Source organism: Mytilus trossulus, chromosome 3, assembly GCF_036588685.1.
Source record: "Mytilus trossulus isolate FHL-02 chromosome 3, PNRI_Mtr1.1.1.hap1, whole genome shotgun sequence".
In the NCBI taxonomy this organism is placed as follows: Eukaryota; Metazoa; Mollusca; class Bivalvia; order Mytilida; family Mytilidae; genus Mytilus; species Mytilus trossulus.
In genome coordinates, this window is record NC_086375.1 from 72731181 (window position 1) to 72756636 (window position 25456).

The following is a 25456-nucleotide window of genomic DNA, read 5'->3' on the forward strand; positions in this document are numbered from 1 at the left end:
AATATTAAGCTTAACAGTGTATAGTCACCTGAAAACGATTGAATAGTAAAAGGAGATATGGGGTATACGACAATGTTACACCCATAGGGTGACTGTGGAATAAAAATATGGTCAACATTAGTCTTCCTCCGCAAACTGGCAGTGAAACCTTCGCCAAATTGGGACCCTTTTTGACTGTGTGGGATGTACAAGCTACAGAGCCAAGTGCAGTCAGAATGCAATTCCCTTTGCACATCAAGACCCATTGAAAGAACTCTTTTAGCGGTCCATAGCCAGGCTTAATTTCTGTCCATCCCTATCCAATATACCCACCTTTTCCATCGGCCGTTCCAATTCTCCGAACCTTATCCGGACGGCTTTATTAGTGGGACTTGACTATTTTATTTATTGTTTTCTTCTCGTCCTGAACATGCATGACATATTTGCAACTAAACGGCAGGTAAACAACGATACAGAAATCCAACAACAAGAAAAACAAAGACATCCAGAGAGCAAAAGACAATCAACAACAACAGATAATTGCCATTAGCACGTCAGTCAACAAAAGCTGTGAATAAACTGTACAAAAACAACCAACATCAAAAGAAAATAAATCTGTATGTTACTCTGTATGAGCCATTTTGGCATGTTCATTCGTTGGATAGCTGTAACATCATATTTACTACAGTATAGATCTACATAATATATCAGAAGAACTTGACATGTATTTCTCCAGAAAACAATGATACATGTACAAACTCTAGGAAATACACCAACTTTGCAAACACACCTGAAGCAGCTAGCAAGAATAGGGACTAAAAGAAAGAAGTCATAGGAATCATTACTAGAATGATGTAACAATCTCTCTTCATAAGAAACAAGTTGTAGGAACACCATATTAGGTCATGTGAATTGCAGACTACCGTTGAGAGATATGGTGTCAAACTTTTTATGGTGATCACTGGACCAGCAAAATAAAACTATAGATTATGTTTCACTTACCAGACGGATATAGATATAAGAAGATGGGGTATGAGAACCAATGAGATATGTTCACCTTGCTATCAGTTATATTGTCAATTGACCATACATTCTTTAAATACTTATATAGTGTGCCTTACTTTACAGTATTGATTTTGCTCATTGTTGACAGCTGAATAATGATCTATAGTTGCTAACATACACATATACATTATTTGGTCTCTGTTTGATAGTTATCTCATTGGGAACAATGATACCCACCTATTTCATATACTAGTATGAATATTTCACAGAAAGATAAATAGATCTGATGAATATTTGATGTATTCACAGATGTAACTTTATTCCCATCTGTTAAATAATCCACTTCTGATTAGTTTCTAATACTTAAGATGCAACCAGCAACCATGCCAAATATTTTATCTTTTATTTTTACCTTATCATAATAATAATATATCATGAAGCTAAATAAAGTAGTATCCTATTCCAGCAGCTCATGCCTACAACACATTGCAAAGTAAGTGCTTCCCCTGCCAATGCTAAACCTACCATTCTGTATATAATGAGAGTATAACATTAATTCAAAATGAAAAATATAATTCATTAAAGGTATTGGCAGTGATCAAAGAGAGGTAAACCCAATACATTCTGAGACAATGTTTCCTTCTTCCACAAAAAATAAGCTGTAAAGTACCTTTTCTAAAGGATTCTCTACAAAGAATGAACATGAGGTTATGCATAAAATAAAATTGATGGAGTATTACTTTTTTTTCTTTATCTGATAAAACTATTTAAAAAACAATTCTGACAACAAACAATTAAGTTTCATTTTTATTACATTTTTTAAAATCAAGAAATAGAAATGCAGACACAAATCCAACAAGTATCATAAAAGGTACAAAACAAAAACTATATGTATAAATAGACATTTACAAAAACAACAAACAATGTACAAGAATAAATGTGATAAAAAATATCTGTACTTAATACTGTTAAGCACTAATTTAAAGTGAATGATACTTGTATGTGTGAATTTAAAATAAAGGAAATCCCTTTTTCCAATTTATTGAAAGCCCTAGTGAGAATATAGTTTGTAACAAAATTTGGTTAAAAAAGATAGCCAAAATGTAAAAATGATAAAAACACAACACTGTATACAGCTGTTGGCAATAAAAAATGTCTTACTCAACATATGGCAAGACATTACAGTACTAGAATAACAAAAACATGGTGCAATAATACTGATGTCTATAGTGGTAACAATTATCACAGGTGATCAAGCCTTCATAACGTAGTCCTCATCCCGTCTAAACATTAATTCACTCTGATATTTAGAAGTCTCATGGTGAAAATCTGGGCGGAGGAGTTTGCTACGATCACGAACTGGGTATTTGGACTCCACTCTATTGCGGTCTTCAACATTGTAAAACATTTGTTCCCTCTTTTCTAAAAATAGATTCTCATCATGCTCAAAATGTGGGACACCTCCAAGCTCAGCATTCTGTAAAATATATTAATCATAATTCCATAACTGAACTTATTATTTCACTATATCCAACTTTTAAATGAACATGTTTAATTTTGATGATAAACATCTAAAAGTGAAATATCTCACACAGATATTAAAAGGAAATTTTGAATCAGATCTTATTGGACCTCAGTACAGAAAAAGAAAATTTGAAAACAAAGTCAGCTAGCTTAATTTTACCTCAGCAAAGATAAAGTAAATTTCCAATCAAATTCAGTCTATTGGGCCTCAAAACAGATAAGAAAAATTTCAAATCAAATTCAACTTATTGGACCTCAACACAGATAAATACAATTTCTAATCATTAGTGATTCAGCTTAGCTTCATAGGACCTAAAGACAACTTTATATGAAAGCTTGCTTATAGTATATTTTTACCTGAAAATATTTTTGTTTTATTTTGTTTCATTTTGGGTAGCAGGAGATAGAAATACAGGCCTTTGTGCTCCACATAGACCAAGAATATCTAAATTCATAAAGACTTTTTATTCAATTGTCATATAAATATATACCTTTACTATTAATTTCCTGTTTTTCATGTCTGTTTTCCATTCTGGTACATACATTGAAGGGACAACTGGGTGACTTCTGGAGTAGTCTGGAACCCTATAAAAACAGTTAATAGAAAATATTTATTGGTTGTTTTGTATTTCATTATTTAAGCAAATTTCTTATATCAATTTTTACAATAGCAGATATTAGATATACTAGGCTGACTGAGTGTTCCTGTAAAAATAATAAATACAAATTAAGGTTTTTATTATTATTTTTAAATACTGCATTAAAATAAGACAGTTGAGAGTTTGGACATTTTCAACAATTTTTGGTTAAACAAACATCAGACATTTTACAAAATTTCAATAAAAGTTGAATTTAGCATTTCAACTTCAGATAACATAACAATTATTCTTACTGTGTTACACCTTGGCTTTCATACTTGACTGTTGTTCAACTGTTGCATTTATAAATGATAGTTTTAATTTCTAAATGTGCAGTATTTATTTCAAATATTTAAATATATAAAATCTATCTTTGAGCTGGATATGTATACTTGTATTTTCTAACTCGAACAGATTTATAATATTTTAATGCATAGTCTTTGCTACATGTGTAGGCAATTTGTTGTCTTCAGTCACTCTATACAATAATATAGGTATGTTATTTATAACCATGCAGTATTTTTATCACAAAAGTGCAAAAAACTGTCTATATGTTGAACATTAGATTTCTTCATCTGTTTAACCATGCAGCGTTCTAAAATAATTTTAATTTCCTATATAAATTAAAGTGGTAGAAAAACACTGGAAACCTTAAAGTTAAATCCATCTAATTTAACTCAACATCCCACTTAAAATTTCTGAAATAATTCTAGCTTCAAAGACAGAGTTGAACCTTATAAACATCATTGTAAGGCAAAATTTGGAAAGCTAAAAAAAAAAAGACATCTTCTAATCTTATACATGAATTATAGAGAAAATGGTAAATTGATGTTTTCCTTTATGAAACAGCACTGATTAAAATTTACCCTTTTAAGGGTTTTCATACTAAAAAAAATATTCTTCTTTTGAAAAGCTACTTGTACTTTGCAATGATTTTATGACTATCGTGAGAAATTAAGTGTCATAGAAAAAAATGAAGCAAAGATAGAAAATCCCCAGATGAAATGGATAAAAGTCTGTTTATCAATAATAGAGGACTTTCAGGGAGTAAAAAAATAAATGATATTCATGAATTCATTAGCTACTGTGCCCACAAGGGAAATAACTCATTTTTAACTTTACTTACACATTTTGGGAATACCCTCATCATAGTTTCTCTTTTTAATACAGTTATACTTATTATTGTTATACTATATATATACATATATGTACATTTGTGTATGTTTAAATATCATGTCATTTAAAGCTGCATGTTTATTTCTTGGTGTAACTATTCTATATGAAGCCATGCATATTTGATTACTGTTCTGTTAAACAAGATCCATAATTGTTAAAAATACTTTGGATTGATTTATTTTCATGGGTACCAATTTTCGTGAATTGAGGAAAACTTGCATATTCATCGATATATAAATGTGTGGTTTTGAAAAAGATTGCATACATTCCTTTAGAAATATGTATTTCATTGAACATTTAAATTTGTGGTTCTCCTAGCCTGTTCCCACAAAAATTGGTGTCCAACGAATATTAATGAATCCACCATAGTCTATTTATCTAAGCATTACACATTCATTTATCAAATATAATGCAAGGCAGAATAAATGTGAACATTTCTAAATAACTATTACCTGATTTTTCAAAACTGCATAAAATAAAAGTGAATGACTTAACCTGTGATTTGCCATTTAAAAACACAATATATATATATACAGTGTACGGCACTTGCAAAAATACAGCTAAGTAAAATGTATAACCATAATCAAGCACACTGTGTCTTACAAAGGAAATTGTTACATGTTAGATATTGACCATTTCTGTACAATCAATTCATTAATGTAAAGCAGGCTTTATAAGGCAATTTTTTACAATCCCTTTAATTTGTAAAATCAAAAAATTTCGAATTTTTCATACCATATATGTTTAGTCTGTCTTCACATATCAGTATAATACTATATATATTCATATTTTTGTAATATAACTAATAATTTTGTATTTCAGCTTCAAACTTCTTGAATTTAATGTGAAACGGCAAAAATCTACCATTTCTATTTTTTTTTATAGAATTTCATGGGCCAGTTGTATGAATTGTTATTATCAACATTTTATTCTGTTGACCATTTTTTGAAGTTCGGACAAAGGGAAACTTTCTCCTCTCCTGGCTTCTGTTGGCCATTTATAGAAATAAAATGTATTGACAAGGGGAAACTTTCTCCTCTGCTGGCTTCTCTTATCTTCTTTACCAATATTGCCATTAGCTTTAATATGAGCTAATAATGCGACTATGTATTTAAAATACTATAAGTATCCCTAATAAATGCTTGCCTTTCTAAAGTTAAAAATTAGCTAAACTAAGTTAAACTTTTGAACTTAAAGCCTAAAGTCTAAATCGCTCGACTGCTTTTATTTTTTTAAACAGCAAAAAATATGCTTTTCAACCATCAGAACCAAATTGAATAACATACATGTACAAATGTATCTATTACTTTCAATTGGCTACACAACATGCATTCTACATGTATAGAAGTACTTGAAAACTTGCTCAACTTTTAAACCCCTTGCAAAAATTATTCAGATAATTTGTTTGCTGAGGTGTCCAATGTTTGTTTTCTTCTTTTATAATTATATTATGGCTGTCACTTCAGACATGACATTTCAGAATGAATTTTGTTAAAAATTGAAATGATTTAGGCATCTCAAACATTCATTTGTATGAATCGTGAAAATACAGAAAATGTCGTAAACTATAAGTGAAACCTTTATGTTGACAGTGTACCATATAAAGTGAAAAATAAATCTGCAATCTGTATAATTTATAAATCTAGCTGTCTACATGTGAACTGATTACCTGAAAGCTCTGTTAAAGAAAATAATGGGGGAAAAAATCAATTAAAAAATTCTGATTCACATTTGGCAACCACATCTCCTTATTTCAAAATTTCTACTTCCAATGATGTAACAAACTTATTCATAATTATAATAGAAAGTTGAGTCTTTAGTGAACAAAATATTATCTAAGGGTGTGTTCAAATGTTTGATTACTATGTTTCATTCACCTGTAATCTTAAAACTCTGTATTAAGAAATTCTGGTATTAACCCTATGCTACATGTTCATTTAAATGACAGTCAGCTGCTGATCCAGAAATTTGCATAAAGGGGAGAGGGCTAAAATACGAAGGGTTTGCTCTAGTGATTCCTTAGATATCATAACAAATATTTTATCCCAAAAAAATAGGAGTCCAAGGCCCCCTGCACCTAAACCTGCCTCCTTATTACAAGTCAGTAGCCAGCTACAATGTAGCTTGTCACTTTAACTTGTTGGAAATCCCTTATTGTACATGTACAATGTAAGATACCAGAAAGGGGAGAGTAAAATTTAACACCACATTACTGATTTCAAACTGAACATAACTCAAGTCAAACTCATGACTACTTCTATGTTTATCTGTGTATTTTTCATGAAAATAACCTTGTAGAAACTGAAAACTTCATTTAAGTCTATTTATTAATATTAGAAAATGATTTTCTAATATTAGAAAATGATTTCTTAATATTAGAACATGCTTTTTTAATATTAAAAAATCATTTCTTAATATTAGAAAATGCTTTTTTAATATTAAAAAATCATTTCTTAATATTAGAAAATCCTTTTTTAATATTAGAAAATCAATTTCTTATATTAGAAAATAATTTTTTAATATTAGAAATTCATTTTCTAATATTAGAAAATCAAAAGTAATTTCTTATATTAGAAATTCATTTTCTAATATTAGAAAATCAAAAGTAATTTCTTATATTAGAAATTCATTTTCTAATATTAATAAATGATTTTTTAATATTAGAAATTCATTTTTCAATATTAGAAATTCATTTTTTAATATTAGAAAATCATTTTTTAATATTAGAAATTCATTTTTTAATATTAGAAATTCATTTTCTAATATTAGAATTTCTAATATTAAAATATGAATTTAAATTCATTTTCTAATATTAGAATTTCTAATATTAAAATATGAATTTCTAATATTAAAAAATGATTTTCTAATATTAAAAAATGAATTTCTAATATTAAAAAATCATTTATTAATATTAGAAAATGAATTTCTAATATAAGAAATTACTTTTGATTTTCTAATATTAGAAAATGAATTTCTAATATAAGAAATTACTTTTTGATTTTCTAATATTAGAAAATGAATTTCTAATATTAAAAAATGATTTTCTAATATAAGAAAATGATTTTCTAATATTAAAAAAGGATTTTCTAATATAAAGAAATGATTTTTTAATATTAGAAAATCAAAAGTAATTTCTTATATTAGAAATTCATTTTCTAATATTAATAAATCATTTTCTAATATTAAAATATCATTTTCTAATATAAGAAAATCATTTTCTAATATTAGAAAATCATTTTTTAATATTAGAAAATCATTTTCTAATATTAAAAAATAAGGTACTTTTTAATATTAGAAAATGATTTTCTAATATTAAAAATGGTTTTCTAATATTAAAAAATGATTTTCTAATATTAAACAATGATTTTCTAATATTAAAAAATGATTTTCTAATATTAAAAAAGGATTTTCTAATATTAAAGAAATGATTTTTTAATATTAGAAAATCAAAAGTAATTTCTTATATTAGAAATTCATTTTCTAATATTAATAAATCATTTTCTAATATTAAAATATCATTTTCTAATATAAGAAAATCATTTTCTAATATTAGAAAATCAAAAGTAATTTCTTATATTAGAAATTCATTTTCTAATATTAATAAATGATTTTTTAATATTAGAAATTCATTTTTCAATATTAGAAATTCATTTTTTAATATTAGAAAATCATTTTTTAATATTAGAAATTCATTTTCTAATATTAATAAATCATTTTCTAATATTAAAATATCATTTTCTAATATAAGAAAATCATTTTCTAATATTAGAAAATCATTTTTTAATATTAGAAAATCATTTTCTAATATTAAAAAATAAGGTACTTTTTAATATTAGAAAATGATTTTCTAATATTAAAAATGGTTTTCTAATATTAAAAAATGATTTTCTAATATTAAACAATGATTTTCTAATATTAAAAAATGATTTTCTAATATTAAAAAAGGATTTTCTAATATTAAAGAAATGATTTTTTAATATTAGAAAATCAAAAGTAATTTCTTATATTAGAAATTCATTTTCTAATATTAATAAATCATTTTCTAATATTAAAATATCATTTTCTAATATAAGAAAATCATTTTCTAATATTAGAAAATCATTTTTTAATATTAGAAAATCATTTTCTAATATTAAAAAATAAGGTACTTTTTAATATTAGAAAATGATTTTCTAATATTAAAAATGGTTTTCTAATATTAAAAAATGATTTTCTAATATTAAACAATGATTTTCTAATATTAAAAAATGATTTTCTAATATTAAAAAATGATTTTCTAATATTAAAAAATGATTTTCTAATATTAAAAAAGGATTTTCTAATATTAAGAAATGATTTTTTAATATTGAAAAATCATTTTCTAATATTAAAAAGTACCTTATTTTTTAATATTAGAAAATAGCTCTTTTTGTCCACTTTGGCTTGCCATAGAGTTAAGAATAGTTAAGTATAGCTCTTTATGGGTTGGGACTCCTATAAAAGTAAAAGAAGACTGTTTTTTTGAGAAATAACAATTCAGAGCTGCAGATATAATGCTACGTGTTTGCGAAAAAAGTTAGTTACACCTGAGGCAATGCAAATGTTGATTACAGCGTTCAAACACCCAATACACCTTATCGCTTATCCCGGCTGACCCGGCCGCTTGAACTTTTGACGCATACAACAATCACTTTTCCATTGTGGCGTCAGATATTTTGTTTTATGAAATATTACGGGAACCCATGTGTTATCCAGAAATGGCGGACAAATAGTGATAAGGTGTATTTAGTGATAGACGTATTTACACTTGTATGCAAATTTGTCCGCCATTACGTAAAGTCACACAGGTTCCCGTAAACTTTGACATCATAATTTAAAATATTTGACGTCACAATTTAAAAGTGATTGTTGCTTGACATCAAGAGGTGATTCGGAGTAGATCTAAGGTCATTCGGAGGCAAGATTCAGCTGATTACCAAAAGTGTGAATACGTTTATTGTCACACTGTAGACACAGAAACCCAACTTAAAGGGATCAGTATTTTAGAAACACTTCGCAATTCATCAAGACTGGATCTTTCAGGATGTTTTTCATTACAAATCATGCCATTCAAGCCTGTCATGTGAGATACTGCATGTATTTACTTTAATGTTCTCACTTCATTCATGATTTTGTTGTCCTTGACAACTGCTCATTTTTGTGATTTTTAGCTCCTAACAGAAAAATTCACCAATGCATATGGCATAATATAACATAAATGCATTATTCTGCACACAATGTCTGTATAACTACCTCTGACGACTGTATTTAAACAGATTTTCAGCAAATTTTTGGTTGATCGTTGCCTTTCCTGCTCCTTCCATTTTGGCTGCTGCTTAAAATGACGCGAGATTATACGAGAAGCGGCGAGATAAAAACAAACATGGAGGCTCAGCTGTGACATATTGGATTTTTTGGCAAACAGAAAGCAGCCTAGTTTGACTTTTATGATCATTTAATTGAAATGCTAAATGTATGATCTAACATTGATTATTTAATTGATATGTTTCCACACTTTATGACCTGCACCATTCTTAAACTGGCTGGTTATTTAACCAAATAGGGAGAAGTAGTTCCCCAAATAAATAGTATTATTTTTAATTACAATAATTTATTTATATTGATATACGATAACACACGGTAATTGAAAGTAAAGTTAATGGAATTAAATCAGGATTCTTCAAACTGTAAAATCATATAAACATAAGCTGGATGGAGCTTGCATCATACACAGTATATTGAGTTATAAATATGATGTGTCAATACACCTTATTGCTATAACTTCCCGCTAAACTCAAGAATCTGTTCTGCTTGAACTTTTGACGTCATACAACTATCACCTTTTCATTATGGCGTGACCCGCGTCAGATATTTTCAATTATGATGTTTCAGTAATGGCAGACAAATAGCGATAAGGTATAAGTTCTACACTGTGGGTGTATAACATGTAATAAACGAATAAAACTGGATACTTTGCGCTGTGTTACTTTTATGCTCAAAATCTATATTGAAGGCGCCCATACAAAGGTACCAAACCAAGTAATGTCATAAAATTAAGACATTAATATGGAAAACATAACGTTAACATTTGCATTATATTCTCAATGTTCAGTGGGTAACATGAATGACTGAAAAACAGTGTTATTATCCTAATTACACTTGAAATGACTGAATAAACTTGAAATTTTTATATTAGCCATATTGGTGACTTCTTTTAAATAATATTATATAGGTAATTTCTGGAATCATGTCTTTCACTGGAAAATATCGTCAATTTTGCACGGCTTTATGACGTCATTTTAAATCAGAGAGAAGGCGCTCCTGTATCCCTGTTCTATTGGAAGTTTCAAGCACTTTCATAATTGTCATTCTTTTGGGTAGTATAGAAATAATTAATGTTCTGTAAGTACGCCGTTTCAAAATCAAAAGCATCATCGGTAATTTCATTGTTTGTACCCAATGATGACATTTTGGTGTACACTTTTGAAAATATAAAACAGGATGCATTACATTCTGAAACGGCGAAATGTGATTGCCGTAGACTGACGGAGAGTGGCCATCCATTTAGATTTTAATTTCCCAAATATTTTGTGCAGTATAAGGCCACATTTAAAAGAATGTCTGTTTCCCCTCCCTCGTATCTACCCTTTGTAAACAGACCAGGAAGGCAGGTTCTTTTTTTTTTTTTTTTTTAACTGGATGTGATTGTCATAGCATGGTCACATGAATGGTTTGACTTGTCCAGTCTAGGCCACTTATCAGTTGTTTGTGCTCAATTTGAGTGTATTTATTTAGATTATCAATCCTTCTGCTTTCAGGCACTTTCCAAAAATGGAGACAAATTATTTTCAGGAAAAAAATAATTTCGATTTTAAAGTGGAAAATAATTTTTTGACCCGGGGGCTTATTTTGTACCCGGGTTGGCAAATGGTTGGTGGAGGGGAATCACACATTTTTTTAATTTTGGCCTAAAATAAAACTGTTTAACCCATTTGCTCAACATGGGTTTGAAATTTCTATGCATACATCTTTGACACCTTGTGATTGAAATCACACATGGCAGATTTGGCTGAAAACCGTATCCTGTAACTGGCCTATAATAAATGTATTTGATAACTAAAAAATGATTTACAGCAAGCAGGTAAGTTCATTAAAATCGTTATAAATATAGAATCAATAAGTATGTACGTAACATCCAACATGGCCACCATGTTACATGGTACATGTATACATACATAAATATTATATATGCTTTATCCTTGGTCTCCATGTTGGATGTAAACACTATATTAAAACGATCTTTATGAACTTACATGTACCTGCTATTTACATATCATTTTTTAGTAATGAAAACCTTTATAGTATATTATTATTTTATATTAATCAATGTTTAAAAGTCACTGATATGTTCTAATATTAAAATTTAGAGTGTTATTTGGTCAATACAAGTGTTATTTGGATAATAAAGGTGTTATTCCGTCATTCAAGGTATTGCTACACTGTCGCCTGGTCGAAATATTGCTACATGTATCTGGAAATCTGTGCTGGTTGAGAATCATTTCCATTTGATCTAGTGATGTCATAACAAAACACTTTTCCATTGTGGCATTAGATATTTTGTATTATGACGTCAAACATTTGCGGGAACCTGTGTGATGTCCAGTAATAGCAGACAAATAAAAAAAATAAAAATAATGTTTGTTATGAAGCCTTGAAAGTCTATTTTATTTTTCTGTTGACACCTTCCTACAAAATAGCCTTCCCTAAAATTAGACTTTCAGAACGTTATATTTATTTGAACTAAATGTTGTCTGATAAGTTAAAAAGTAAATAAATATGTTTAAACTAAACTTACAAAATATAGTTAGTCACTTAGACATTTGTAACAACTATTCTTTACATACATATTGTACATGCTGTTGTTTAAATTAAATTGTGTGATTTTCATTCTGAAAGCTTAATAACATATTTCCAGCTAGGTATTGGTAAAAATAAACTAAGTGATACATTTATTACAGTATTCATTATTGAATAGTCAATAATAAGATACATGATATTCTGTTTTAGGCGAAAACGAAACCCTGATGGATACACATATTGTACGACAGTTTCAGAATTTGCAAGTTTTGTCAAAAACAAATGGTCTGAGGATGGACGACCTAGTTAGTGATCTCACCATGGCACTAGAAGAAACTACAAGATCACCAAAATCATCAAAAAATTACATGGCTATGGCTTCATCAAAAAGACAGAAGAAAAAAAAGGGAAAAAAGAAACGAATAACATGTGTTGAACTTGACAACACAAGTGAAGCTTCGGAAAGCAGTCTAGAAGGAGCACTTAGGGGTTACATGGAAAGCCGTTTACAACAGAGTGATTCTGATGATGTTTTAAGTAAAACACATTACTATACAAGACTATCGATGCCAGCAAGAACTGAATATATACCTTCTGTAGAATCAGATTCATTCACAGATAACATATCTCCTGTAAAACCACAAAGACGAAGAAAAAAATATAAATCCATGGTCATTGATGTTGAATGTATGCCAGCCCCACAGAGTACAGTAGTGCCATTCAAACAAAAAAATAAAGCAAAAATGGAAATTGAAGATAGGAAAGAATCACCAATACCAGAAACCATCAAAGAAACCACGGTAGAACAAATATATCCAGGAAAAAGGAAGAGAAGTTCCAAATCTAAATCAGATACTAACAAGGACAACTCAGAAAAATATGATACCATGGATACTGGAAATGAATCTCAGTAAGTTTTAAGGTTATAATATACCTTGTCAACAGAAATTTTTTGGAGAGAGACAGAGTTTATTGTCCTTATACATTGTTATATGGAAAGATGAAAGCCTTTAAGGGTGGCAATTGATACATTCTTTTAGAAAACATTAATGTTATTGATACATTTATTCCCCTAGCCTAAATAAATGAATTGATGACAGTTATTTTACTATTTTAAAACTACTACAAGAGAAAAGGTGGTCATAATTATGACATAAATGGAAAATAAGCTACATGTATATCATGTATATATGCTCCTTACACAGACAATATTCACATGTTGACAAATGACACAGGTATTTAAGCACTGACTCACTGTGATGACACTTGACTCTAGATTATCTCAGGTTAAATTACCTATAAAGCTACATTGTGTACATGTACCTGTAGTATGTGTTTTGGCTTCTTATTTCTGTTGTATAATTTTAGGGAGAGTAGTTCCTGGACAAGTTTTAGTAGTAGTGACAGTGAGGGAATAAGTACACATGATGAAGGAAGAGAAGGTAAATTATTGTTTTGCTACTTTTAATTTGTAATGAAGGCCTTCAATTATACCTACTTATGTCTCTCATGTGTAAGGTCACATGTTTCAATTATAAGCTATATTGAAACAAATAATTAAATCTTTTTATATTTGCCTAATTTTAGTAAAATCAAATACTATAGTTGGCTCAGAATAAAGTAAACGTGTTATAACTGAAGTTATGTGTCTTCCTGTTAGAACAAAGACTGATTTTCTCAGAGTCAGAACAATGTGTTGGGATTAAGTGGCAGACGTCTTTTTGTAGCCTGTTATATTGTGAACTAGAAAATACAAATTTCAGGGGATTTCAGAAAGACAAAGAAAACAATTTGTAACAAAGAATTGATACAATTGCATGACAATCATCCAGCAAGGAATGTTATGGTCTGCATTAATTAAAATTTCACAAATTCTGTTTTTATTCCATCACAATATCTGTTTTATAGCTGATGATGAACAGAGTGATTTCTTCCATGAGCCTGGACCAGCTTGTGGTATACCTGGAATCATTCCATGGTGGGACGACAATGAACCTAAGGATGAAAATGAGATGGAATCGGAAAAAGAATTCCATCAAATTCTGTCTGGAACATTTGAAAATATGTCCAAAACTTCACAGTTACAATTTAAAGCAAGAGTTACTCAATTAATGGCAAAGGTATATATTCTTCCTTTTTAATTTTCTGAAGGTTTATAGTTGTTCTGTGTCTTATTATGATCAATCAACCATTTGCCTATTGAATTTTTGTTGTAAAAATATAACCTTGCAGCTATTGTATGTATTATGAAGACCAGGAATATCTTGTTGTCATTAGTAAATTACAGTTGAATTTACAATGTGACAAAGAAATAAACAGAATTAGAAATTATTCAAAAGTTAGAACCAGGAACTAGTTTTAAATCGGCGTCAAGTTTGCATTCAGTGAATCCGTTTAAAATATGAAATAGATTTCTACCAAATAGCAGTTCCAGTTAGGACGTATTAAAATGATTAATATGAATAAATGGAGATGTGGTGTAAATTTCAATGAGACAGCAATTGAATTACACAAAATGATATAACATACAGTCTTCGGTGATGTAAAAAGTATTAAAGCACTCTGTTAAGTTCTTAACTGCCCTATTAAAGTCTAGAATGATTTGTGATTGAACTTAGCAAACTGACAAGTACACATTATATACTGAAGGAGACATTGAGATAAAACTGAAGGCAAATGCCAAAATTGTAAGAACAGGCAAATTATGAAAATGTGACAGTTTTAAACAAGGTGTTTAAATTTCAACCTTGCACCACTTAAATCTCTTTTAGTGGAATAGGTAGACACACATACAATAAAAAAACAAGAACAATCGATTCTGAAAAACTTTTAACATACCAGGGTATATACAAAATAGTACTAAATAATGCCTTATCAAAAAGTGCTCACATTTCCTGAAAACAAACTCCTAGCACTGAACATGTAGATATCATGCTGTTGTAGAATATAGGCAGCTGTATATTGAAAAAAATTATGCATCTTTGTTAAAAATCCTTGTTTTAAGATAAAATTAAGCAGTTAAATGATATTTGAAACAATTTTTTTATATTTTTAGTCTGGAAGAGAAGTCAGATTTGGTAGAAGACGGTTAAAAGAAAAGGTCAGTTTTGTTTATTATTTTTTAAGTATAAGACACAGTCCATCTATCACTCCTATGGTGTATATGTCTACACAGCATCCGTGTTCATCCTCAATCTTTACATATGTTTATCATCAAATACAACTAACATTTCAATATTTAATACGAATGAACACAAATGCGTCTAAAATTTAACTAAAATGCTAAAATTGTGAAGATTTCAGTAATTTAGCATGACTTTATGATGCTAGTACCCGATATTTGTGCATTGAATTGTCAAAAACAGCCCATGTTTATGTAGCAGAAGCATTCTACTTTCTAATAAATAACTAAAAGTTTACATTTTAACAATTTTGTAAAACTGCTATATTTTGGGGCCAAAAAGGCATCTTACTGGACCTACTCCTTTATAACCAACATTATCAATTTAAAAAAATCTACAAACATAAAAAGGAAAAGATGTGGTATGATTACCAATGAGACAACTCTCCACCAGAGACCAAATGAAATGGAAGTTAACAACCATGTGTTACTTTACAGCATTCAACAATGAGCAGAACCCAAACTGTAAAGTAAGCTTTAAAAGGCCTTGAAATGACAAATGTAAAACAATTCAAACATGAAAACTGACAGCCTGATTTATGAGCTAAATAGCAAACGAAAATAAATTTAGTTTTTCTCTCTGGAGAGAACATGGCACTTGTCTATTGTCTATATATATACATGTACATGAATTCATTTATTTATATCTATTATGTTTTATTAATTTAATGTGTTTTTATTACTAGACTCCAGGTTATACAGTATCAAACTACATAGAAGACAAACAAATGTGGAATTCCATGCAAGGAGTATATTCTCCACCGTTCTCCAGTAAGGAGAATAAAGATTCTAAAAAACTCAGAAAATCACCTGCATTAACCAATCCTGAAGGTAAATATAAGTATACCATGTACTACCGGTATATAAATGTATTTATGTTATGGAAGTAGAGATTATGACTTATTTAACCAAACGTTTTGTCAAAATTTAATATTTATAAATATATGTTGTAAGATTGCTAAATGTTTATGTAAAAAAGAGATGATAATGAGTAAATGGCTGACCATACCAGTTAAAAATAGCATGATGGAAACAAAATGAATAAAGTGATTTCCTTTATAAACAGAATGAGATTTCTTAATTTCAAAGTTTTTGACATGTAGACCACTCTGAGGGTTTGTACAATGTACGTTTAACTATTATAAATATATAGATGTTCATACTTTAAACTATCATGATATTTGCAGGTTTTGTAGGAGATGAAGCAAGTCCTATACCAGAATCTAACATAGGCAATAAAATGTTACAAAGTATGGGATGGAAGCCTGGATCAGGTCTAGGAGCAGAAGGGGAAGGCATACAAACACCAGTTCTAGCATACAGAAGACTCAGAAGAACAGGATTAGGTCATTCAAAAACAAAACAGAAAAAATCATAGAACCAGATTTTACTTATTCTACATCATTATCATATAAAATAAGGGTCATGATTTATAGGTCTTGTTGTTCAGATTTTTTTCTTTAGTGGCTCTGCTAAAATTAGGGGGGAGGAGAAACTATTGTGACCATTATTCTAACTGACAGTAAAGTTTGCTACGAAACATGTTCCCAAAAACAGTACCAATAAACAAAACAATTATGGAGGGAAAATATCACATTTACAGATATTTTCCTGGTATATTGCCAATCTTTTTAAAATATTGAATTACAATACAAATATGTTTATTATAGTGACATTGTGTATAACAAATTATGTACAATATTGAAATATTTCAATTAAATTACACCCGGCCCAATGGACCTATAAGTCACTTCAAATAGATACTATATTATTAATTCAGATTGTCATCAGGAATATACATGTTAATTATTTAAATATAAGTGTTGTCTGCGTTTTGTAAATGAATGTTCTAAGTATCGAGCTGTTTTTCGAGGATATTCTGACAATAATAAATTTAACTTTTCACTGTTATTCAAATTTAATACGGTTTCACCAAGTCCAGAGAATAATTGATTACGTAGTCCATTGTAAAATTGGCATTCAATCAGAAAGTGTAGTTCATTTTCAATATGTCCAGAGTCGCACATTCTACATATCCTTTGGCATTCTGGCTCACCAACAAAACGTCCTGTTTCTAATCTTAGCGGAAGAATGCCACATCTAAACTGGGCCAGTACCGATCTTTCTCTACGTTTTAAATTTTGTTTAACATATGTTTCTGTTGAATATGTCAATTTAAAAGTTCTATATGTACGAAGTTTCGGAAAGTTAGATAAGTTTGTATGCCATTTTGTTGCACATATATCCATAAGTTTGTTTCTGACGCTATTAACATCACATTTTAGCATTTGTTGAAAGTTTTCATCCATACCAACTAAAGACATTATTGTTCTTACACTTGATGACCAATTGTCCGTAGATAATTCGTAGTCCCGTAGGAAGACCCTTTTACAAAGTCTACTATTGTCCATATCCATCAATCGGTTCCAATATCTAACCATATTACACCAGCGACGTTCTTTTGAAGGTAACCATCCAACATCTCCGTTGATAGCCAGCTTTGGAGCAAACTTGTGAACTCCCAAAAAGTATCTTATGGCCTTGTTTTGAATAGTGTCGATACAATTTAAGTCTTTAAAACCCCACACTGAAGAACAGTAGTCGAGTATAGCTGCAGAAAGATTTTCAGCATTCGATGTATAATCTTTTTTCTCGTTAAAAATAACTCCAAGGTATTTATATTTGTCTATAATTTGCAAGATGTTCCCTCCGATTCTAAACTGAAATTCGCTCCGTTTTTTGCGAGATGCTCTGAAGTGTACAACTTTTGACTTGTCTGTATTAATTAAAACTCTCCATTTTTTACACCAATCATGTAATTTATCTAGCATCTTTTGCATATCACATTCATTCTCGGCCATGAAAACAATATCGTCCGCATATAAAAGTAAAGACAGTTTCGATTCTCCAACTTTAATACCAAGTCCAAGTTGGTTGATTTCATCTACAAGATCATCAATAAAAACAGAAAATAATGTCGGAGATAAATTATCACCTTGTTTTACACCAGAGTTACATAAAAACCAGTCGGACATTTTATTGTTTAATCGAATACTTGCGGTTGTTTGCACATATAAACTTTTAATAGAGTTATATATTTTCCCATCAATATTATTAAGCAACAATTTGTACAGCAACAAATCACGATCTACGAAATCAAAAGCCTTTTTTAGATCAATAAATGTGGCAATAACATTAGGGTTGTTTTTTATTATGCTGTTAAGGGTGAATATATGATCCTCACATGACCGATGAATTAAAATACATTGTAGTATGGAGTTGTCTTTAATTTGAATAAATTATAAAGACTGCAAGATCAGATATATAATTTTTTTTGTTAGATAATAGAAATTAATAATCAAATTAATTATATAATGATGACCTTTATAAAATATTAACTCTTAAATATTGATGTAGATGCAATTCATTAACATTTGTTTAATACATTTTCATGACAATGTTATAAATCAAATAAAGTGAATACTTAGGATGTTTTAGTGCAATGATTTATTAATTCTTTTATATTTCAATTAACCTCCGGTACATTATTAATAATAAGGATTTTACTTATATAATGTACTTTTAAGAATTGAATATTTTAAAGTTAAATTTTTCATTGTTTTTAAAGTTATAGATAATAGATGGTATAAGTGCCAATGACACATATCTCCATCCAAGTCACAATTTGTAACAGATGCATTAGATATTCTTTTTATACATTAAAGATCATATTGTGACCTGCCATTGTTTACAGCCAAGTCCTTTGATCTTTAGTCGATAGTTTATTCATTGGCAGTCATACCACATTGACTTATTTTTATATTGCACTATTTCTGGTATCACTGAACTCAAATGTTGAACAACAACTTTAAATCCTTGCATTTTTGGCATATTAATTCTAAAATGTTAAGCTAGAACAAAACATTCAAACTGAGTATAAAGAAATCATAACAATGAAGTGTGGTACAAACAGAATACAGGGACTAAACTTGGGAATTTCAAGCTAGGAGCCCAGACCAGATATTTCATAATTAGTTTGTATATGTTCAACTAAAATTTAACTGAAAGTTTAGGGGCCCAGCTCAAAATCTAGGAGCCATGGGCGACTGGGCCCCCTTCAAGTTTTGTCCCTGGAATATATTTAATGTATTGAGCTTAGGCAATATTAGTTTACATATTTGAAAACGGTCTATCAAATGATATGTCTAAAGACCTTTCTTTTTTTTTTTAAGTAAGAACTATGACCAAACTTACTAATAGAAAGCTCAAAGACAAATATTTCAACCATGCATATAATTAAGCAAGACTTTCTTTTTGAACCTCATTTGTATGTCTTGTCTTGTTCTGTTAACAGTGGGGGTTTAAAGGGAGCGTTTTCTATAATCCTAGTGTAAACATGAAATAGTATAAATTTAGGATACTTTTTATAGTCCCAATTATAAGTATTCTTGTACTGTTAAATGATTCACATCAAAAAGTCAACATCTTTAAGAAGAGATCTTAAATTTGTTCACATTTCTCCTTTGCCTTCAAAAGTTTCTATCAGCCAGGTTATTACAAGCTATTTCAAAATAAACATTTCTGCATGTGAAATTGTAATGGATTAACCAAGGAAAGGGAAACTTAGGCACAAGAAACTGTACAGGTTTAATTAAGGAAATTACCGCCAGTTGCTGGTAAAATGTTTTAGGCCTTGGAAATAACCATATAAATGTGTTATAGCATTTTTGTTAAGTGCTTACTGCAACAATAACCTTAAACAATGGTGAATCCAGCCACTTTTAAAAGGAGGGTTCCAACCAAATGTCCACGTTCAAATGCATTGATTGTCCAAAAAAAAGGGGGTTCCAACCACATCCCCCTGAATCTGCCACTAAATCATTAAATGAATGATGTTATTGGGTACTGTGTCTGTCAGCATAATTATTTATAAATAAAAAAGAAGTGAAAAAAATATCTCTGATCTATAATGATCAGATCCTTGTACTTTTGGTTTTTGTCTCAATGGCAATTGGGCCACATCTTATTTCTGTACAAAATTGCAAAAGAAGACACAAGTTTACAAGACATCAAAGCAAAGAAATGTAAAATATTTGATTGGATTTACAATTTTTTAAATATTTGTTTATAACTTGAATATTGTAATAGTGCAATAAATTTGTGAAATTTTCCATTTGTAATAGATTTTGCAATTTTTGATGCCATGGGTCAAGGAACAGTAAATGGGATATGTTACAGATTTTGTTGAAAAATCTCAAACAACTTCACTAGTTGAAATCTAACTGAAAATCAAAAAAATAATTATTTTAACTGTTGTGCTGCTTAAGGTGGTACCTAACACTACAGGGAGATAACTCTGTAAAATCAGATAAACGTTTTAATTACGATGTGTTGTTAAGGGAATATTAAGCTTCTCAATGATCAAAATAAGTGTTTGTCAAACTGCTATATAACCAGTGAATTTTTTCTGATAAAACAGTTGGTTCAAATGTTTTCAAATTTTTATATTTTTGTCAAAGGGTCAAAGTGAATACTTTGTCAAAATTTCAAGAAAATTAAACGAGCCAAATTAATTTTAGTTAAAGTGTTGGGTACCACCTTAAAGATATATATATTTTTGTAAAGAAAAATCCTTGAAATATTTCAACATTTGTATGTATATGAAAACTTTGTCAAAATTATCCTTATTTTTAATACATTTGCCCTTTGATTATTTGATATCAATAAAACAGAAACTTATAAAATCAACAACATATACACATTGGAATTTAGATATATTGAGAACATTTTTCACGGATTTTATGTGTGTTCTATGCAAATGTTGATTTCAAGAACTTCAATAACATTTGTGAAAAAATGACGAGATTAAGCATTTCTTTTTTAATTTTTTAGTGGAAATTTAGTTTAATGTAGCCGTGAACAAAAACCTTATGAAAAAAAGTAATATGACCCATCTACTGTAACTTGACTTTAAGCATTGATTTTTACCCTTTACTACAAGTAGATACATGTACATTTTGTAGTTTAAATGTAAAATTTTAGATGTTGTATTCTATTTTATATGAATGTTTTATGTATTGATAATATTTTCTTATAATAATTCTATGAATTTTATTGTCTTGATAATATTTTCTTATAATAATTCTATGAATTTTATTGTCTTGATAATATTTTCTTATAATAATTCTATGAATTTTATTGTCTTGTCTGCAGCAAATGTCACAAAATGCTAGGCTTGGGAATGCTAATCAAACACCATACACTATTTGTATAAGCCTTAAAGTTAAAAAGGTAGAAGACCCTGATACTTCATATCTTGTATACAGATGACTTATGAGTTCTGAAACTTCTGTCTGGCATATGTCTATACTCCTTAACCTTGTTTTCATGTTTCATCAAATGCTAAAAAAACTGTATATTTTTAAATTGTAAATTTCTTATTTATTATGAGTTATGATATAACTATATCAGATGTTCAGGATTGACCTTGACCTTATTTCATAGATTAGTGATCAAAAGTTAAGTTTTCGTTTTCAAATCCATATCTCAGATGCTACAAATGTATAAGCATTAGGTCAACCAAAGGTTTATTTGATGTGTAGAATGGTTGTATGGTGAACATCGCTTTCATGTTAGAGTTCATCTGTCTTTGACCTCATTTTCATGGTTTATTGGTTAACGTTTTTGTGGTTCAGTCCATTTTTAACCGGATTTTTGTGACAAAAATGTGGGTTATTGATTTGGGGATGTACGGCGGTCGGCCGGCCGGGCAGGCGTCCACCAAATATTGTCCGTGCATTTACTCATGAACCGTTCAACCAAACCTTTTAAAATTTTAATATGTTGTTACTGACAACAAAATTAGGGTCAAGTTCAATAATGACGATTTTGACTTTTACCGTTCAGGAGTTACGGTTCTTGAAAGTTTAAAAAATGTCGTGTCCTTGCATTTACTCATGAACCGTTCAACCAAACCTTTTAAAATTGTAATATGTTGTTACTGACAACAAAATGAAGGTCAAGTTCAATAATGACGATTTTGACTTTTACCGTTCAGGAGTTACGGTTCTTGAAAGTTTGAAAAATGTCGTGTCCTTGCATTTACATATGAACTGTTCAACCAAACCTTTTAGAATTTTAATATGTTGTTACTGACAACATATTGAAGGTCAAGTTCAATAATGACGATTTTGACTTTTACCTTTCAGGAGTTATGGTTCTTGAAAGTTTAAAAAATGTTGTGTCCGTGCATTTACTCATGAACTGTTCAACCAAACCTTTTAAAATTTTAATACGTTGTTACTGACAACAAAATGAAGGTCAAGTTCAATAATGACAATTTTTACTTTTACTGTTCAGGAGTTATGGTTCTTGAAAGTTTGAAAAATGTCGTGTCCTTGCATTTACGTATGAACTGTTCAACCAAACCTTTTAGAATTTTAATATGTTGTTACTGACAACAAAATGAAGGTCAAGTTCAATAATGACGATTTTGACTTTTACCTTTCAGGAGTTATGGTTCTTGAAAGATCGTAAAATGGCGTTTCCATTGATGTTGTTGCATTTACCAATGAACCATTCAGTCTAAGCTTTTCAAATTTTAATATGTTGACACTGACTACAAAATGGAGGTCAAATTTGATATTTACGATTTTCACTTTCACCATTCATCAGTATTAAATGGTTCTTGTGATATTGCCAGGACACAAATAAATACTAATAAATCCGGTTTGCTGTTGTTGTGACAGCCTCTTGTTCTCATACTATTATTGATAGGTCAACTATATTTGGTGTATAGAATGATTGTAAGGTGAACATGTCAGTCTGTCAGGGTTCATCTGAGTTTTAACCTAATTTTCATGCATCATTGATAATGTTAAGTTTATGTGATAACTGATGTTATCTGTTATCTCAAAGAATTTAAGCCCAATGAAAAACATCATGATCTATAAATCAGCAAGACAATTCAGTGTGTGCATATTTGTTAAATGTTAATTTTTTAAACAATGGCCAGTATGTCATTTATTTTTAAAAACAGTTAAAGAAATATTGAGTTCAGTTGTAAGATAATTGTCTCATTCAAAGTCATACATCATCTTTCTATTTTGATATTGTTTAAGACATAAAAAGGTAATGCTACAGCCTACAAACACCTTTCTGTTATATTTTTGTCTCTTACTGATTATGTTTTTTTTTGAAGCAATGTAATTAAATCAGTTTATCTAAAAATAGATATTTTTTGTTAAAGAATATGGATACCATGTGCAATATATTATTTGAAAATATTGCAAACAATTTGCTACAGTAAGATTGTGAACAGAGAAATTATCACAAACATCCTGTTAGTCATGGAAAGTGGGCAATGTATGTGAAGTAAGAGCACTATTCAGGAAAAAAAAATCAAAATTGTTTACAAAATTTGTGTTGATGTAAGTCATAAGCTTGTGCAATGTTGATTATGAAATATTTCTATATATATCAATTTGATATATATTTTATTTTCTGTATAAAAGTGCTGTAATTCCAATTCAGAATGTTCATGGATTTTCTGTGCCATTCTGTTTAAAATGCTTTGTTAACTTACAGGACTTCTTTTACCGAACACAATTGACACAAAGACTAATTATGAGGGAAAAAACCATTATAGATTACATAATGATATAATGAATTAAAATCATGAGGGATTATTTGTTTTAAGAAAAAAAATGAGCTAAAACTGTCAGTGATAAAGTTAATACATATGTGTTCAGAAATAATGGATTAAAAACATGAGTGATTTATATGTATACACATGTATTAAGAAATAATGAGATAAAGAAATTAGTGATTATAAGTATACAGGCAATGTTGAGATATATATGTTATAGACTATTGTGTGGTCAAGATCACCAAATATTCTGGGGAAAAAACATTCATGTGTTTGAAAATTGCAAATGTCTAATCTTAATTGTTGACACATTATAAATTTATTTATAATTGTCCATGGTTAACCTTTGACAAAGTTCCAGTTTTTCAATGTCATCTGCTTTTCTGTCATTGCTATTTTTCTCATTACTCAAATTGACAATCCAAAAAGATCATGTCTAACCTTAAAAAAAATATCTTCTAAAAATTAAGAATTATTAAAGTACATGTGAAAATGTTTTATAAATTTTAAATGGTGTGTTTGTATACTAGATACAGATTAGTTACTGTTGTTATGTTTTATGCCAAATGTCTTACTGAAATTTTATTCCTTCACATTAGAGAACATTTTATTTTGATACATTTTGTGATAGTCATGTCATCTTCATTTGTAAATCTATTTTTTACATTAGTCAATATTAAATAATCCTTAAACTGTGTTTATTTCCTTGTGTTATGTACAGACATATTTTGATTTATATTTAGAATGGCTATTTGTTTGCTCAATATTGCAGAATTTTTCTTCTTGGTTATAAATGTTTGTTATTTGAGAAAAGATCATTGAATCATGTGGTTTAAATATGTTGGTTTTTAGATAAACAATTTCAAACTCAATTTAAATTTATAATTTTGCGGAGCACTTAATTTCGTGGTTTGAGAAAACAAAGAAATTCAAGAAAATGTGTATCCCTCAACTGTAAATTGTAAGTTTCTACAAAAGCTGATCAGTGCTTTTGTCAAAATGTTTTTATATAACGGCAAACATTTTTTGGGTTCATATAATGCTTTGATGTTGTCATCTGCGTCTTTCTTATCCAAAGACACATTTGGTTTCCGGACAATAACTTTAGTTAGAGTGAATTGATCTCAATGTCTAAGAACCGCAAAAAACAACATCCTACTAGATATGTCATGTCTCAGTACTTCATAAAACAACATTGTACTGGATATGTCATGTCTCAATACTCCATTAAAGAACAACCTACTGGATATGTCATGTCTCAATACTTCATAAAACAACACCCTACATGATATGTCATGTCTCAATACTCCAAAAAACAACATCCTACTGGATATGTCATGTCTCAATACTCAATAAACCAACATCCTACTGGATATGTCATGTCTCAATACTACATAAACCAACATCCTACTGGATATGTCATGTCTCAAT

The 25456-nt window shown here is 29.2% G+C and overlaps 2 protein-coding genes across 2 annotated transcripts; one reads left to right on the plus strand and one right to left on the minus strand.

Moving 5' to 3' along the window:
* Positions 1-1778: 1778 nt before the first annotated feature.
* Positions 1779-9726, minus strand: LOC134712337 (uncharacterized). Its single transcript, XM_063573790.1, has 3 exons — positions 9594-9726; positions 3000-3093; positions 1779-2461 (listed from the first exon to the last, which is right to left on the minus strand). The coding sequence occupies exons 1-3, from the start codon at positions 9662-9664 to the stop codon at positions 2237-2239; spliced, it is 390 nt and encodes a 129-aa protein (XP_063429860.1). The 5' UTR covers positions 9665-9726; the 3' UTR covers positions 1779-2236.
* Positions 9682-17026, plus strand: LOC134712336 (G patch domain-containing protein 2-like). Its single transcript, XM_063573788.1, has 7 exons — positions 9682-9813; positions 12408-13107; positions 13566-13639; positions 14106-14317; positions 15253-15297; positions 16065-16209; positions 16566-17026. The coding sequence occupies exons 2-7, from the start codon at positions 12425-12427 to the stop codon at positions 16754-16756; spliced, it is 1350 nt and encodes a 449-aa protein (XP_063429858.1). The 5' UTR covers positions 9682-9813; positions 12408-12424; the 3' UTR covers positions 16757-17026.
* Positions 17027-25456: the final 8430 nt, after the last annotated feature.

Bases quoted from the DNA above. Each gene is read 5' to 3' on its own strand.
- LOC134712337 (XM_063573790.1), bottom strand. From the start codon at position 9,664: ATGGAAGGAGCAGGAAAGGCAACGATCAACCAAAAATTTGCTGAAAAT. The intron at 3,094-9,593 runs GTAGTTATACAG...CTGTTTTTATAG, and splicing joins TTTAAATACAGTCGTCAGAG to GGTTCCAGACTACTCCAGAA. The intron at 2,462-2,999 runs GTATATATTTAT...TATATTTTACAG, and splicing joins ACAGGAAATTAATAGTAAAG to AATGCTGAGCTTGGAGGTGT.
- LOC134712336 (XM_063573788.1), top strand. From the start codon at position 12,425: ATGGATACACATATTGTACGACAGTTTCAGAATTTGCAAGTTTTGTCA. The intron at 13,640-14,105 runs GTAAATTATTGT...TCTGTTTTATAG, and splicing joins ACATGATGAAGGAAGAGAAG to CTGATGATGAACAGAGTGAT. The intron at 14,318-15,252 runs GTATATATTCTT...TTATATTTTTAG, and splicing joins TTACTCAATTAATGGCAAAG to TCTGGAAGAGAAGTCAGATT.